The 16798-nt window shown below is 56.3% G+C and overlaps 1 protein-coding gene across 2 annotated transcripts in view; it reads left to right on the top strand.

Moving 5' to 3' along the window:
- Positions 1-16798, top strand: part of FBLN2 (fibulin 2) — a 68074-nt gene that overhangs the window by 35095 nt on the left and 16181 nt on the right. For both annotated transcript variants that reach the window (XM_070776985.1, XM_070776984.1), the window contains exons 3-8: positions 9729-9840; positions 11260-11389; positions 12650-12830; positions 13572-13781; positions 14360-14473; positions 15161-15262. In XM_070776985.1, coding sequence (XP_070633086.1) covers positions 9729-9840; positions 11260-11389; positions 12650-12830; positions 13572-13781; positions 14360-14473; positions 15161-15262 — 849 coding nt within the window. The remainder of the gene's footprint in view (positions 1-9728; positions 9841-11259; positions 11390-12649; positions 12831-13571; positions 13782-14359; positions 14474-15160; positions 15263-16798) is intronic.

Raw genomic sequence — 16798 nt, 5'->3', positions numbered from 1 at the left:
TGTCCCCGTCTCTGCCGACACTGGATGTGGTCTGTCTGTTTCATCATCGCCAACCTGGTGGCCGTGTAGCCGGATCTCACGGTGGCTTTAATTTGCATTCCCTCGCATCTGATGACGTTGAGCACATTTTCATATTACTGTTGAACAGTTTGTTGTTCTTTGCCCGTTTCTAAATTAGGTTTCTTTGTCTTGCCAGGGCCTAGGAATTCTTGAGATGTTCTGGGGATACATCTTCAGCTGGGTCACAAATGCCTCATCTCATTCTCTGACTTTTCTTTCCACTCTCATGATGACTTTTTCTGATCGGCACATTGCAGACGCTGTCTTCTGAGGAATGAAGACTTCTCAGTTTCGTGAAATGCACTTTATTGACCTTTATTTTTATGGTAATGTATTTTTTGCCCTTTTCAAGAAATCTTTGTCTACCCTGGAGTCATGAAAATATTTTCCTTTGTGACATTCTAGGTCTTTTAACTTATTTCACCTTCCACATCAGATCTCGTTTGTTTCTCTGGGTGAAGTGAGTAGGAGTCAAAATTCCTTCCTTTTTCTGTACAAAAGCTTTTAGGTTTAATCAGGTCCCACTTGTTTATTTTTGTTTTTATTTCCATTACTCTAGGAGGTGGGTCACACAGGATCCTGCTGTGATTTACGTCAGAGTGTTCTGCCTATGTTTTCTGCTAAGAGTTTTATAGTTTCTGGTCTTACATTTAGGTCTTTAATCCATTTTGAGTTTATCTTTGTGTGTGGTGTTGGAGCGTTCTCATTTCATTCTCTTACACGTAGCTGCCCAGTTTCCCGGCACCAACTGACTGAAGAGGCTATTCCCTCATTGTCTCTTCTTGGTTCCTTTGTCAAAGATAAGGTGCCCGCAGGTGTGTGGGCTTATCTCTGGGCTTTCTATCTTGTGTGTATCTCTGGTTTTGTGCCAGTACCATACTGTCTTGATTCAAATGGATATTCAGTTGCCCCCAGTCTAGGTGTTGAGAAGCCCGTCTCCCCGCCAGCCCCCAACCCTACCCACTGCAGTCTCCTTAGTCAGGATCTGGTGCGTGTGAGTAGGTTTTTTCTGATCTCTCTTTTCTGTTCCATGGTCAGGCTGTCTTTGCACACTGCCCTGAGTTACTGGAGTACCTTGGGAACTTTTGCCGTCTGGCTGCCTGACTACCCCTGGCTGGGCGTGTGGTTGGGGCTGCTGTCTGCTCACCTCTAAAACGGGGCTGGGGATGGGACCTTGTCCTGTACCTGGAGGGACGGTGCTGTGGCTGCAAGCTGGCGCCCACCAGGCCAGAGATCTACCAGTGAGCCAGGGTGGCCGGGCACCTCCCAGGTCAGGCTGGGGTAGGCGGCGATCTAGCCAGTGAGCCAGGGTGGCCAGGCACCTCCCAGGTCATGCTGGGGTAGTTGGCAGGTGGGCGGGGTGCTGACTCAGGTCGGGGGAGGGAGTCAGTGGGCACCCCCCACAGGGAAGCTAGGCGGTGAGAGGGGCTGTGAGGGGCGGCGGTGCTGGGGGCCTCCTGCCCTGGGGGAGGGATGGAGGCCTCTCTGAGGGGCTGGATGGCCTGGGCCTGGCAGCTGGGCTCAGCCATCGTGTCCGGGATCCTGGGGCGGGAAGACAGCGCTCAGAGTCTCGCTTGTCTGCCCATCTTCCAGTCACTGTGAAAGGCGTCCAGGCACAGCCAGGGCCTGCAGGTGACCCCTCCCCCCAAGAGCATGGAGCACTGGCGCCTCAGCGTTCCCCGGGCTGTTTGCTCAGGCCCCGCAAACATCCTGTCCAAACAGGGCGCTGGTGGCGGTGGCCGCCCATCACCCTGCAGGTGGACATTTTTCTGCAGCATTTCCAAAGCCGCCATTCTCTAGGGCTCTGATGTCTGGGAGAGGGCACCCTCTGGAGGGGTCACGGCCTCCGGGCTGGATTGTTCTGGGCCCCCCCGTTTCCTGTGATCAAAGGAGGTTAGAGTCCCCAGAAGCTCAGGGTCTTTTTTATAACAGTACTTTTCTTCAATAGGCGATACCTGCCTGCGATAAAGAAAAGACATAAAAAGTACAAAGGAGGCCAACAGTGAATGACGGGGTGCTGCCTCCCCGCCAGGGCCGGGCCCTCGCTGGGCACGCACTGCTACCCCCTCCTGAAACCCTCCGTGTATGTGCCTGTGTCCCTTTGGAAAGGTCCTGCTGAGTCGTGCCTGACTCTCGGCGACCCCACGGACTGTAGCCCACCAGGCTCCTCTGTCCATGGGATTTTGACAGGCAGGAATGTTGGAGTAGGGTGCTATTTCCTCCTCCAGGTTTGAAGAGGTCGGCAGTGGCTTACTAGACGCTGCTCAGCGTGAAGCCTGTCTTCTTTGCTCTTTGTCGTCTGTTGGGAAATTGTTGCACGGAGTTGCATGAAGATCTCACACCGAGCGCGTCCTTTTTGACACTCGTGTGCGATGCGGCGGTCATGACACCAGCTGTTTCATCGCTGCCCTGTCGGCGGGGCTGGCTGGGCCTGCATCTTCGCTGTCTCACGTTCCGGGGCAGCTGGTATCCAGGACTTGCATGTGAGTGCCCGCTGTGACCTGTGAGCTGTTAGATTTCTCAGAGGGGAGGCGCTACATCACCCCTCTGTTTCTGCGCTGTGTGCGTTATTTTCTCCCTGTTGTGGTTAACAGCACGTAGCGTAGCACTCGGAGTTGTAACTGGTTTTAAACGTACACATCCGTGGCGCTAGGTACGCCCACCCTGTTATGTAACCATCACCGCCCTCCCCACCGTCCAGCTCCCGAGCGTATTCTCTTCTTCCCAAACGGAACCTCTGTCCCCGTGAAACACTAACCCCCCCGTCCCTGCCCGCTGCCCTCAGTAACCTCTCCTCTGCTTTCTCTCTCTGTCACTAGAATCCTATGTAAGTAGAATCCTCTGTGTAAGTAGAATCCTCTGTAAGTAGAATCCTATGTAAGTAGAATCCTCTGTGTAAGTAGAATCCTCTGTAAGTAGAATCCTCTGTAAGTAGAATCCTATGTAAGTAGAATCCTCTGTGTAAGTAGAATCCTCTGTAAGTAGAATCCTATCACACTTGGCCTTTGGTGTCTTGCTTGTGGCACTTTTAGGGACAAAGTTGTTCAGGACTCTTTGCATCTTCAGTCTGAGAATTTTCTAGCCAGATGATCTTTTCCAGTAATGCCTTTGTTATGGGGTATTTGTGAGTAGAGGAGCATGGGGCACTTGCTGGACGGTGGCGGAAGGGCTCGAGGTGGGTACCACCTACCACAGCACCAGCCGTGGGGGCAGAGGCTGCGGCCGCCTGCCCGGTCACCACCGTCCTCACTTCTGCAGGCATGAGCGCCTCGTGTTCGTGACAGCATCATCGCCTCAGAAGGCGCTCTGCCCTTCTGTGGGTTGGAGCTTCCCCTGAGAGGAAGCTCAGTGTCTGGCCATGACGGCTGCTCCCTCGAGGCTGTGTCTCTGCGGTTTGCCGTGTCTTCGTGGGGCATGGTGTGCCGTGTGCCCCTTTGCACCACATGGACCTGCCCGCGTGTCCACCTTCTCTTGGCCACAAATTCAGAGACAGGAAGCAGAACAGAGGTCACTGAGGGTAGGGGGCAGGGGCTGGGGAGTCCAGGAGGGTCCTGAGGTTAGCGCAGGGACGACCCGGGGAGACGTGGTCTGGGGAAAGTCAGTTACTGGACAGACCTTGGCCGTGGGAGCGCCAGAGGGTGCCCCGGGCTGGTCACTCAAACACATGTGCAGGAGCAAGCCCAGACAAGCTCTGCCAACCAGGGTGTGGACGCACGGAAGAGCCCTGGGGCCAGAACTCTGTGGGCTTGGTGCCCAGGAGCTTAAAAAGAGCCCGAGAGGCGAAGCTTGCGACCACAGAGGGGGTGATGGGTGGGGCGGGGGTCCTGGGGGTGCTGGGTCTGGACGAGGAGCCGGGGTCCACACCTGCTGGTCTTTGCTGGCCCTGCCTCCCGCTCCCGCGCTGCGGACGGTACCGGGCAGTGCTAGGCTTGGTCCTGAGCTGATTCCCCACCCGCTCCAAGTGGGTGGCCCTCCCAGGCTCAGGGGTCATGCCCCTGAGTTCCTTTGTCTGAGAAAGGGGGGAAGCCAGCGTGGGGAAGACTAGGACAGAATGGTGGGAAGGCTGCCAAGTGCAGGCTGGGACCTGGCGTCTGCTGGGGGGGCGGGGGCAGGAAGGGAGCCTGCTCCGTCCACAGGGCAGAGAGCCTCCTCCCGGGCTGGCGCTGAGATTCTCAGACAGGGCCTCCAGGATCGGCTGCATCAAGCCGCCCCGGCGCCCAAGTGGAGAAGCTGAGGCTGGAGATGGGAAGTTGAGGTGTGGGACGTCCAGCTCCCCGCCTGATCTCGAGTGGGCCTGACAGCGGTTCCCACCCCTCATAAATGCCTGTGGAGATCAAAGCGCCTGGCTCCCACCTGGCTCCTGGCCGGCACTCAGCGCATTCCAGCCGATGGTGTTACCCTGATACGGCACCCATCTCCTGCCATCTGGCTGAGCCCCAGGGGTCTGCTGCAATCTGCTAATCTTTAAGGCCGTCTTGGAGAAGGCTTAGGAAGAAAGAATTCAGTCCAGTGAAAGAAAGGACGTTGTGTGCTGAGCTGAGCGGAAAGGGACAAGCTGCCTGGATAGAGTGAGCTCCCCACCACCAGAGGTGTTCAAGCAAGGCGAGACTCCCACGTGCCTGGAGTGGGATGGGAGAGGATTAAGTGTGGGTGGTGGCGTCACTCTCAGGGGCCACAGAGACTCAGGCCCCTACCCTGAGGGGACGAAACAGACAAGTGAAAAAGTAAGCTCATAAATAACAGGAGGGTCTCACATAGTGATACGCGCTGTGCGGAGACTGGAAAGTGAGTGACGTGATAAGATTGGGGCCGTGTTTTACCATCGGGTGTTTTCAGCTTTTATCCAGTTGCTTGGATTAAGGTTTTCCTTTTTGCTTGTGAATTGTATTTTCTTTTTTCCCCTAGCTCTATTGAGATGTTTAACTGTTGTTCAGTCTGTGAGTCGTGTCCAACTCTTTGTGACCACACGAACCGCAGCATGCCAGGCTTCCCTGTCCTTCACTATCTCCCTGAGTTCACCCAAACCCATGTCCATTGAGTCGGTGATGCCATCCAGCCATCTCATCCTCTGTCATCCCCTTCTCCCCCTGCCTCCAATCTTTCCCAGCATCAGGGTCTTTTCAAGTGAGTCGGCCCTTTGCATCAGGTGGCCAAAGTATTGGAGCTTCAGCGTTAGTCCTTCCAGTGAATATTCAGGATTGACTTCCTTTAGGATTGACTGGTTTGATTATTGAGATATAACTGCTGTATAATATTGTGTAGATTTAAGGTGTACGATATGATGTTTTGATATACACATAAACAGTGAAGTGATGATTACAGCCAGGTTGGTTAACACATCCGTCGGCTCGTATAGGTCTCATTTTTGTTCTTGTTTGTGCTGAGAACGTTTCAGATCTCTCATGGGGTGTTCAAGTGCGTAGCACAGCGCAGGTAACTGTAGGCACCGTGCTCCGCATTAGGTCCTGGGACCTACTCGTCGTGTAACCGGAAGCTTGCGTCCTTTGACCAACACCTCTCCGTTCCTCTAACTGCTCACCTCGCCTCGCCACCCACCCCAGTTCTCGGCGACCATTCTACTCTTTCTGTGAGCTTGGCTCTTTTAGATTCCATATGTAAGTAATATTACAGTATTTCTCTTTCTCCATCGGACGTATTTCACTTAGCGTAATGCTCTCAAGGTGCACCCCGTTGTTGCAGATGGTAGGATTCCCTTCTTGTTTATGGCTGAGTAATACTCGTGTGTGTGTGTGTGTGTGTGGCGTGTGTGTGGTGCTTTATTCACTGTCGATGGACACTCAGGTTGCTGCTGCGTCTTGGCTTCTATAAACAGTGCTGCTGTGCACATAGGGACGCACGCATGTTTTTGAGTTTGTGCTCGTTTCCTTCAGATAAATGCCCAGAAGTGGGGTAGATGCGAGTTCTGCCCTTAATGTTCTGAGGAGCCCCCACACTGCCCACAGTGGCTGCCCCAGCTTGCATCCGCACCAGCAGCGTAGGAGGGTTCTCCCTTTTCTCCGCAGCTTCAGCAACACCTGCTGTCTCTTGTCGTCTGGGTGACGTGACAGCCGTCCTGCCCGGCGTGAGGTGGTAGCGCGTCGTGGTTTGACTCCGTTTCTCTGATGACGAGTGATGTTAGCGCCTTGTCACACCTCTGGCCACTCACATATCTCTAGGAAAACGTCTCTTTTAGTCCTTTGCCTACCGTGAAAATAATTTTCGGTTTGCTGTTGACTTGTATGGGTTCCTTATATATTCTTGTTAACCCTCTTATCACATACCTGGTTTTCAGCTGTGTTCTCCCACTTCATAGATTGTCTTCATTTTCTTGACTGCTTCTTTGGCTGCAAAAAGTCTTTTCAGTTTGACGTAGTACCGTCTGTTGACGTTTGCTGCTGTTGCCTGCACTTCAGGCATCATTACCAAAAATTTGTTGCGAAGACCACTGTTAAGGATCTTTTCCCTCTGTGGTTTCTTCTAGGAGTTGTATGGTTTGAGTAAATCGTTTTGAGTTGATTTTGGTATATGGTGTGAGGTGAGAGTCCAGTTTAATTCAGTGGATTTTATTTCTGAAGAAGCCTCTCTTTATCCTAAAGTTATTTCCTTAGGTTTTCTTCTAATACTGCCCTTATAGATGTGGAATTTATTTTTGTGTGTGATGTGGGGTAGATACCAACACCAGATATTCAGTCCTTTCCCCACTGGGTATGAATGCCACCTTTATCGTATACTAAATACCCACGTACACGTAGTTCTGTTTCTGAATTTTATTTTGTTGCATTCATCTCTTTGTCTTTTTAATTATTAAAACTTTAAGGTGTGCTCCTCTTTATTTCTTTTCATGGATTTTCTTGGGTATTCTTAAGACATATCCTCTTTGCGGTGAATTTTAGAATCAACTTGATAAATTTCATGATGAGCTGTTTTGGACCTCGGGGATTCCACTGAAGCTGTAGATTAAGTAAAGGAAAATGGACATCTTTAAGGTATTTAACCTTCTCATCTAAATACATACTGTACATTTCTAACAAAGTATATGGTTATATCTATGGTGGTTGTTCAGTCACTAAGTCGTGTCCGACTCTTTGCGACCCCCTGGACTATAGCACGCCAGGCTCCTCTGTCCCCCACTGTCTCCTGGAATTTTCTGAAATTCACGTCCGTTGAGTTGGTGATGCTATCCAGCCGTCTCATCCTCTGCTGCCCCCCTTCTCCTTTGGCCTTCAATCAAGGTCTTTTCCAATGAGCTGGCTCTTACCTATTAGCCGATTTTTTTCTTCACATAGATTTAGTGTATTTACCATAGATTTATTTCCAGGTTTCTTTTTAGTATGGAACTTCTTTTCTTTTACCTTTTCTATTTAATTGTTGCTGGTGTATGGTAAAGCCACTACTTTGTATGTGTTGATTTTTTCTACCAAATAATAATAATTAGTATTCATTTTAGTACTGTGTCAACATTGATTCCTTTGGACTTTGTAGAGAAATGAAACCATAACATCTGCAGGGAACGACAGTCATGTCTTCTTTTCTAATGTTTCTGCCGCCTCTTTTCTTTTTCTTGCTTTATTGTGTCTGCTGGCATCTCTCAGACAGCGTTAAACAGGAGGATTAGTGGATACTTTTCTGCCTGCAGTGGGGCACTGTCTGCTGTTTCACCACTGGGCGTGATGTTTGTTACTCGTTTTGGTAGACACTGATTTTCAGGAATGTTTTGCACGCCTCCTGGTGCCTCAGACAGCCTTCAGGTTGATGTCAAAGCCTACTGCCCCTGCTTTCAGAAGGGAAATTGAAACTCAGGAAAGCTCGGTGACTTGAAATGCACACTACGCCAATGACGCAGATGGTTCTTAGTGAGCTCTCCGTTGCCAGAACCTTGCAGGCTGCTGATGTGTCCTGATGCCTTTCTTCCTCAGCGCTGCTGGGTTCTGTGAACTGCTCAAGGACATTTAGAGGTCCTCATAGGCTTTGGCAGCTGTGCAGCTGTGGGTCTGCATAACAGAGCAGGGCTCTGAGTCTTCAGGGAAGAGAGATGACTGTGCACGGCAGCCCCGAGTTGTGGACCCAGGTACGACGTTATTCTGTGAAGCTTTGCTGCCCCTCAGCACGTACATAGGCGTCCAAGTTAGGCTTCGTCTTTGAATGTCATTTGTTTTCAGACTGCGGAGGCAAATGGTTGCATCAATTACCTCCCTCATTTCCTGGTTCCTTATCATCTTAGCAGGACTCTCTCGTTTTATTTATTTATTCCTGTTTATTACCGACTCGATGAAGATGAGTTTGAGCAAGCTCTGGGAGTTGGGGATGGACAGGGAGGCCTGGCGTGCTGCAGTCCACGGGGTCGCAAAGCGTTGGACACGACTGAGCGCCTGAACTGAACTGATCCTCTTTCCCCAGGGCCACCTCTCCCTCCATCTCAGCCTAGGCAGCGGTTCTCCTCAGTCTGTCTGGGTTGCTTTTTTGCTTTTCTGGGTTCCTGCACAGCGTACACTTGTGATTTGCACGCAGTCTTCTCAGTGCCGTTCCCGCCCAGTGCTCTGATCCCTGCTGCTGCTGGTTGCCGTGCGTGTTTGTGTCCAGGTTCAGTGTTGTGCAGACATCTCGCCTGCTGCTTCTGACGGCCGTGGGGCCCTCTGTGGAGGACGTCCCCACGTTCCATCCACGACTCCTGCAGTGATGAGCACTCCGGCTGCCTCCTCACCACTGGCATAAGCCTCACTGAAGTGAGCGTCCTCGAGCTGCTGGAATGTGGGTCCGTGCGATGATGACTGTCCTGCCGTAGACACCGGGAGCAGGACCGCTGGGCCTGGGACGCCGATGCGCCTAACTGTGTCCGAGGGGCCAGGTCTCCACCCGGACTGGCTGCTGTGGTCACCTCTCCTGCGCCCAGGGCACCAGGGCTCCCGCCTGTGTCTGGCATTCATCACTGTTTCCCATTTTTCTGGTTTCACAGATACTCTATTTTGGGGGTTGATTTTTTTCATGTTTATTTCTAGGAGGTTACTGTATTTCTCAGTAACAACTCTTTGTCAGTATAGACGCTCCAAAAACACCTCCTAACCTGTCAACAGTCTGCTGTATTTATCCACGGAGTTCTTGGTTATTCAGAGAATGTTAATTCTGAGGTAGGAAAAGGCATCCATGTTTTAACCTGTGGTCCGTGCCTTTAAGACCTTCTCCCAAGCCCCAGCTCCTCCCGCCCTCCACAGTCATCACACCCGTCCTCCCCAAGAACTTTCCCCGATGATGATGCCACTGCTCATGTGTTGGTGTCTTATCTGGTCCCTCAGAGGCAGAGTCTGGGTCGGAGGTCCTTGGGCACTTTGTGGTTCGTTCGGTGAAACTGCCCAGGGAGGGGACCGGGGAAGGAGCTGATGATACTCCGGTCCCACTGGGCTGTCCCCTTGGAGATGGAGTGGGTCTGTGAACCCCGCCTGGCCGGCTCCCCCCGGCTGGACTTGCCCGCCCAGGCAGCTCTGCAGAGACGGTCGTGCCTGCGAGCTGCGGGCTAGCAGCCCGCGTGGTTGGCAGCAGGTGGGCGAGGCCGCTGCCCAGCGATGGACGGGGATCTGGCCAGGCGCCGGCAGCCTCCGTACCTGCCGGGCCTGCACGCCTGGGCACCACAGGCCCCCTCCAGGCACTGACTCTGCCCGCGTTGCTGCCCACAGTGTCCACGAAGGACCTGATCGAGACGTGCTGTGCGGCCGGGCAGCAGTGGGCCATCGACAGCGACGAGTGTCTGGACATCCCCGAGAGCGGCGCCGAGGGCGACGCATGCAGGTAGGCGGAGCCGGCTCCGCGTCCCGTGTCCCCAGCCCTGGACCCCACGCTGCCCCGGGAGCCCGCTGCACACGTCAGGTGCCCGCCCCGTGTCCCCAGCCCCGGACCCTGCGCTGCCCCGGGAGCCCTCTGCACACGTCAGGTGCCCGCGGGCGCTCTCCAGGTGTGGGAGCTCCCGACTGGCCCTGACAGCCAGCCCACCGTGCAGACTAAGCGGCTGACCGGTCAGAAGTGGGCAGCTGGGAGCGGGTGACGGACGCGCCGGCAGCCGGGAACAGCCGGCTGCTTCTCTGACCAGGTGCTGCTCTGGGCCCTGCTCGGCTCTGAGCCTTGATCGCTCCTTCTGACGCTGTTCTCAGGAAAGGAAGCTTTTTACCCACGCCCTCCCTGTGCCAGGCCCAGGGGACGTCCTCTCAGACACACACCCCCTCTATTCCTGGGACGCACCATTTCATCCAGCCTGCTCCTCTTTCTACATAAGGTTCAGAGAGGGCGTATGGTTCACCCCAAGCCACACAGCTCGTTGGACATTGGGCTGTGTTAGATCCCGTGCTTCCTACTGTCCCAGTGGCTCAGACGGTAAAGAATCTGCCTGCTCTTCTGACTAACACACGCACTTCCCTGCTGTCCACCCACCATGCCTCTGCTGCGTGCTGAGCCGCTCAGTCGTGTCCCACTGTGTGTGACCCCACGGACTGTAGTAGCCCATCTCGCTTCTCTGTCCATGGGATTCTCCAGGCAAGAATACTGGAGTGGGTTGCCATGCCCTCCTCCAGGGGATCTCCCCAACCCAGGGGTCGAACCCAGGTCTCTTACCTCTCTTGCATTGGCAGGCGGGTACTTTAACCACTGAGCCACCTGGAAAGCCCTCTGTTAGAAATATGCAAATTCTAGCCTCATCCCTTGGCTTTCGGGCTGCCTAGGAGTTAGGGCGTGCAGTATTCATGAGTCGTGAACCTAGCAGTCTAGTGCTTGCTTGTATCCCTCCTGTGATGGGAACCTCACTACTTCATAGGTAGCCATTTCTGTCACCGGGTGGCCCTTGCTGGGACACGGCCTTCCTCTAGTGAGGCTGAAGCCTGACTTTTCACCCCCCCGTCTTGGGTTCTGGTCTGTCGGCTCTCTCACGCCTATGGTTACTGGAGGCAGGACCAGGGACCCTGACCCCCACTGGTCAGGGACGCCGAGCCCGGAGCCCTGTGGGGCCCAGGCCTGAGTCATCCTGGTTAGGCTGAGAACAGAGCTCATCTCGCTCGGTGGGGACGTGCCGTCTGGCTGCTGCCCCGGTGCCAGCAGGGACCCCGCCCGCGGTGGAGCTCGGCGGGGCTTTCCTTCCCTGAGCCGAGCGTCCTCCGCTGGGAAAGCGGGGTCCCTGGAGGACGGGGTGCTCGGTGGGGCTGAGGCGCGGCTCTGTTGCAGGACGGCCCAGAAGCAGTGCTGTGTGTCCTACTTGAAGGAGAAGAGCTGCATGGCCGGCGTGTTGGGCGCCAAGGAGGGCGAGGCCTGCGGGGACGAGGACAGCGACACCTGCGGCGTCTCCCTGTACAAGGCAAGCTGCCCGGGGGCGCGCGGCCCGAGCCTGCAAGTCCTTGAGGGCAGAGGGAGCGGGCAGGCTGTGGGGCTCACTCCTGGGGGCGGCCCTGCACCTACATAGGAGACACGCCAGTTACACTTGGACCCATTCATTCGGGAATATGGACGGAACACCAGTGTGTGTCGGGCCCTGTGTCGTGTGTTAACAACACGGAAATGGCTCACACGAGACCCCCTGCCCTCACAGGGCTTTCTTTTTCTTTTCTGGTCCGTGTGTGGCTGCTCTAAGCCAGTGGCTTTGCTGGCTAGATCTAGGATGGCCGTCACTTGGGACAATGTTTCTCTGCTCCGTGTGGTCCCACTGTCCAGCGGGCTAGCTTGGGCTTGTTCAGGTAGTGGCTGGGCAGGTCTCCAACACAGGAAGCAGAGGTGTGCGAGGCCTTTTGTGGCCAGAAGACCACCCCGTCAATTCTGTCTCCTCCTGTTGGCTGAAGCGAGTCATGAGGCACAATCAAGAGACTGGGAAACGAACCCTCTCTTTCAGTGGAGAATCAGCACTATCACACTGTGAAGACAGGAGACAGTGAAGAGTGAACAACCGGGGCTTTTATTGCAATCCGTCTGCCACAGTAGTTTAAACAAATTAAAGGCTTTGATTTTGGAGGCAGGCAGGCTGGCACAGTGAATCTAAAAATATCTTTGAGCACCTAAGCTTCTGTATTTCTGCTTGATCTTTTTTAGCTTGTTGTTTCCAACTTTAAGGTCACCTCATGACACAGGATAGCTGCTAGAGCTCCAGCCATCACATCTGTTCCAGAAAGGAGGAAGTAGGAATGTAAAGAGATGTGTTTTCAAGTTGAGTTAACCCCAGTTAGGAGCTCTCCTGAAAGCTTTACCCAGCGACTCCTATCTCTAACTTCAAGGGGCCATGGGAAGTGCTATCTTTTAGGCAGCCAGAATAGAATTGGAGTCTGCTGGCAAATATGGGGGCAGTTAATGGGCGTGGACAGGGGTTAACTTGTAGTTCTTTTCATAAGAAGTCATTTATGAATTATTCAAAAACACTTGCACTAGCTGAGCCAGACACAGGACGTGGGGACAGGTGGCACGTCTGTCTCTGGATAGCACGTCCTGGGCAGAAGAAACAAGAGGAGGGTGAAATCAGCCCCTCCTGTGAGCCTGGGGGCCTGGAGTGAGCCCCGTGGGCCCTCAGGCCATGTGGAAGGCAGGTGGGGAAGGCCTGTGGGCTGGGCAGCGACCATCCGTTTCTCTCCAGCAATGTTGTGACTGCTGCGGCCTGGGGCTCCGCGTGCGGGCTGAGGGCCAGTCGTGCGAGTCCAACCCCAACCTTGGCTACCCCTGCAACCACGTCATGCTCTCCTGCTGTGAGGGCGAAGACCCCCTCATTGTGCCTGAGGTCCGCCGGCCTCCAGAGCCTGAGGCCGTACCACGGAGAGGTGGGTGCTGCTCCCCAAGCCAGGCGTGGGGGCTAGTGGGTGACAGGGGACAGCTGCTGGGGCTTCTAGACAGGGCTGGTGCCCTCTGGCCTTCTGTGGGGACCTTGGTCACCTTCCCAAGGTCCGGTCTGGACAGAGTTCTGCGGCTTCCGATGATAGACTCCTATTATTTTCAAGATGGTGGTCTCATTTGCTTTTCTATGTAACCATCCATTCTGCACAACTGCGAACCACTCATCTCCCTCTGCTCTCTGCCCACCCACCCTCCAATTTGCTTTTTCACCTATACATCCATACTTCTTCCTCCCCATCCACTCATCCATTTCAACCAGCCCCCGCCAATCCTGGTCCATCTTTCTACCACTCATTCCCTCATCCTCTCATCCACCCACCCTTCCATCCATCCACTGAGCCAAACACTGACCTCTCCATCAGCCTGTTCATCTCCCTGCTCATCCACCTACCCATCCATCTGCCCACCCACCCACCCCTCCATCCATCACATCCACCCACCCACTCCTCCATCCATTCATCCATCCATCCATCCATCCGTCCACCCACCCCTCCATCCATCCACCCCTCCGTCCACCCGCCCCTCCATCCTACATCATGCTGTCTCAGCTGAGCACATGGAATGTTCTGGGGAGGACCTGATCAGATTTCCTGAGGGCCTGTGGTGTGGTCTCAGCCACTCGTTGGGGCCAGCCTGGCTCTCATCACGAGCATGGACCCCCGCCCCAGTTTCAGAGGCAGAGTTAGCGAGCCGGGAGGCCCTGTCGCTGGGCACGGAGACCGAGCTGCCCAACAGCCTGCCGGGCGACGACCAGGACGAGTGCCTGCTCCTGCCGGGGGAGCTGTGCCAGCACCTGTGCATCAACACCGTGGGCTCCTACCGCTGCGCCTGCTTCCCCGGCTTCTCGCTGCAGGATGACGGCCGCACCTGCCGCCCAGGTGAGGCCGGTGGTGGGGGCGGGGCTGGCCCTGCCAGCAGGGCCTGGTGGTCCTGGGATGGGGGTTAGTCCTGCCCCTTCCGCCATGCACAGGTAGGAACCCACAGTTGCCAGGGGTCCCAAGCGATCGGTTTGTGAGCCCAGGCAGATGGCTCCCTCCTGGAGCTCCATCTACAGGGGAGCCCCAGCACCCCGAGCTGGGTTCAAGCTCAGGGCCAGGACCTGGTCCATAGAGGAGGCCCCCATGTCCCCACACTGTGTCCCCAGCACTGGGCCCGTGGAGGTCAGGCCCCAGCACCCTGTCCAGGAGGACTTTCTCCCTGCCAGCTTCCAGGGTAGAGTCATCTGAGTCTAGAAACCCTTTCCCCTCCCTGCCCCCAACTCTGATCAGCTGCGAGATGGATCTTGCCTGAAATGTGTTCCTCCCTGAGCCTCCGTTTCCTCTGCCTTGGGGTTGGGGGTGCGGGGTGTGTGTGTGAAATGACCCTTCCCCACTTGAGTGCCCCGAGTGACACCTGTAAGGGCCTGAGGTTGACTGCAGACTGAGACCCCCTCGCTTGTCTGCCCTGTCTGTGACAGAAGGCGCCCCCCCCAAGCCAGAGGCCGCCGAAGAGTCTGCACAGAGGCCCGAGTCTGCCCAGGTGGCCCCCAACACCATCGCGCTGCCCGTGCCGCAGCCCAACACCTGCCAAGGTAAACCCGGGCGCGGGCAGGCGGGGAGCCCTCCGGGGCTGGGCATGAGCAAGGTGGCCCTGCCAAGGGGTGCTTCTGCTCGGGGAGGTTGGCTGAACTCTCTGTCTGCGCTGTGAGAGGTGAGCTGGGGGACACGGCCTGGGACGAGCGTGTGTGGCCCCTGGACGGCCCGTCAGCTGCCTTTAGGCTCAGTTTCTGTAAAACCGAGGGCGTAGAATCCCCACCTGCCCAGGCACCGTACAGCCTGGATTCAGCGACACAGGGGAAGTTCTCTGCATCCTCCCCTCCTCCCTCCCCATCTCCTTCTCCCCGGCATCCCTGGTACTTGAGGGAGGGGTGGGTGATGGTGGCAGAGCCCAGACCCCAGCAGGGATTGAGCAGGGAGGGAGACCTTGTGGAAAGGGTCGGGACTGGGGTTCCCCGGCTCCCGGCCCCTCCGCATGTAGGCTGGAGCCGGGGGTGCTGGGCCGGCTGGTCTCCTGGCAGACAGTAAGGAGTCTCTGCAGCACAGGAGACCCGGGCTCAATCCCTGGGTCGGGAAGATCCCCTGGAGGAGGGCACGGCAACGCACTCCGGTAGCCTTGCCTGGAGAATCCCAGGGACAGAGGAGCCTGGTGGGGCCGCAGTCCGTGGGGTCGCGAAGAGTCAGACCCGACTGAGCGGCTAACGCGCCCACTCTCCTGGCAGACAACGGGCCCTGCAAGCAAGTCTGTAGGGTCGTCGGGGACACGGCCATGTGCTCCTGCTTCCCCGGCTACGCCATCATGGCAGACGGCGTCTCATGTGAAGGTGAGTCCCCGCCGCCTACCTGAGCGGGCCGGCACGGGGGAGGCGGTCCAGGGCTGGGCCCCGCTGTGCAGAGAGCGGGGAGCAGGTGCGGCTGCCGCGACCGCTGGTGGCACGGGGAGCGGCTGAGACCGCTGCCTCACCACATGCCAGGGGTGCGTGCAGCCCCGGCACCCCCTGGAGCGGGCCTTCCCAAACCTGAGTGTGCAGCCGGTGCCCTGGGGGCCTGGGAACACGCCGATCCTATGATTGCCACCTGGCCCCAGAGGTCCGACCCAGTAGGTGTGGGGAGGGGCCCGAGGCCCCCCTGGGCCCCGCTCTGACCGGCTCTGTCCCTGAGGGTCACCCCGCGTGAGTGGCCTGTCTTGGCTTGTGACCGCCTTGCCCTGTAATGGTGAGCACTCCAGACTCTGAATCCAGCAATCCGAGTTCGTATCTCGGTGGGACCTTTCTGTTAGCCCTGCTGGTGGCTCAGACGGTAAAGAAACTGCCTGCAACGCAAGAGACTTGGGTTTGATCGCTGGGTCGGAAAGATCCCCTGTAGGAAAGCATGGCAACCCACTCCAGTATTCTTGCCTGGAGAATCCCCGTGGGCAGAGGCGCCTGGCCGGCTACAGTCCCTGGGGTCGCAAAGAGTTGGACACGACTGAGCGCCTAACACGCCTCCTCTCGCTCACAGCCCCTGTTCCAGCCATGGGTGAAGCCAGGACAGCAGGCAGTGCCCTCCGCTGGCTGCCGTGGGGAGCCAGGCCGGGGCGGGGGTGGCCCAGGTTGGGGGCCTGCTCTCAGAAACCACGGAGGGGTGTGGGTGTCGGTGACGCTGCCTTCACAAAGGGGCTGGAAAGGGTCTGGAAGCGCGTCCCTTTCTCACCTGTGAGCCCGCTCAGTCTGGGTCTCGTCCCAGGGGAGGGGTCTGCCCTGCGGGCCGGGCCCGCCCTCTGTGAGGCGGGGTCATCAGGGCATGGTGCCCACAGCGAGCATCACCTGGAGCCCCTCCGTGTCTGGAGGTGGTGTGGGCGCAGAGCGAGCCAATGGTGTCGGAGATGCTTTAGTTCACGTTCAGGAGCCATGACGCTGGTGGGGGTCCTGGGGGGTTACGTCTGTCTGGGAAAGACCCCCATCCCTGTCAGCAGCCAAAACCTGCCTCCGGCCGCTTGCCCGAGACTGTTCTGGTGTAGGCGGAAACCATCCTTATGCTCAGCAAGGGCAGGAGACTTGCCCAGGGTGCACAGCACGGCGGTGCCTGGAAAGCCTTTCTCTCAGATGGTGGGGACCAAGCTGGCTCTGCTCCCCGTCTTCCGGGACCTGTGTCTTTCCTGGGCCCATGTCCCTGCTCCTCCAGGCCCCCGCTTCTCTCTGCAGGGCCCCCAGCGGTGAAGGCTGTGGTGTCCAGGTCAGGGGGTGCACGCGAGGGTGTTCCGTGGGTGCAGTCTGCCCTGCAGGGGAGTCCTGCTGGGCTCCATCCTGTTTAAAATCATCCACCAGGTGACCAACAGTGACGGCTCAAGAATCATTTTCAAGTGTCCAGATTTCAGGTTT

This window comes from Bos indicus, chromosome 22, assembly GCF_029378745.1.
Source record: "Bos indicus isolate NIAB-ARS_2022 breed Sahiwal x Tharparkar chromosome 22, NIAB-ARS_B.indTharparkar_mat_pri_1.0, whole genome shotgun sequence".
NCBI classification, from domain to species: Eukaryota; Metazoa; Chordata; class Mammalia; order Artiodactyla; family Bovidae; genus Bos; species Bos indicus.
This window is presented reverse-complemented; position numbering and strand designations above follow the sequence as displayed.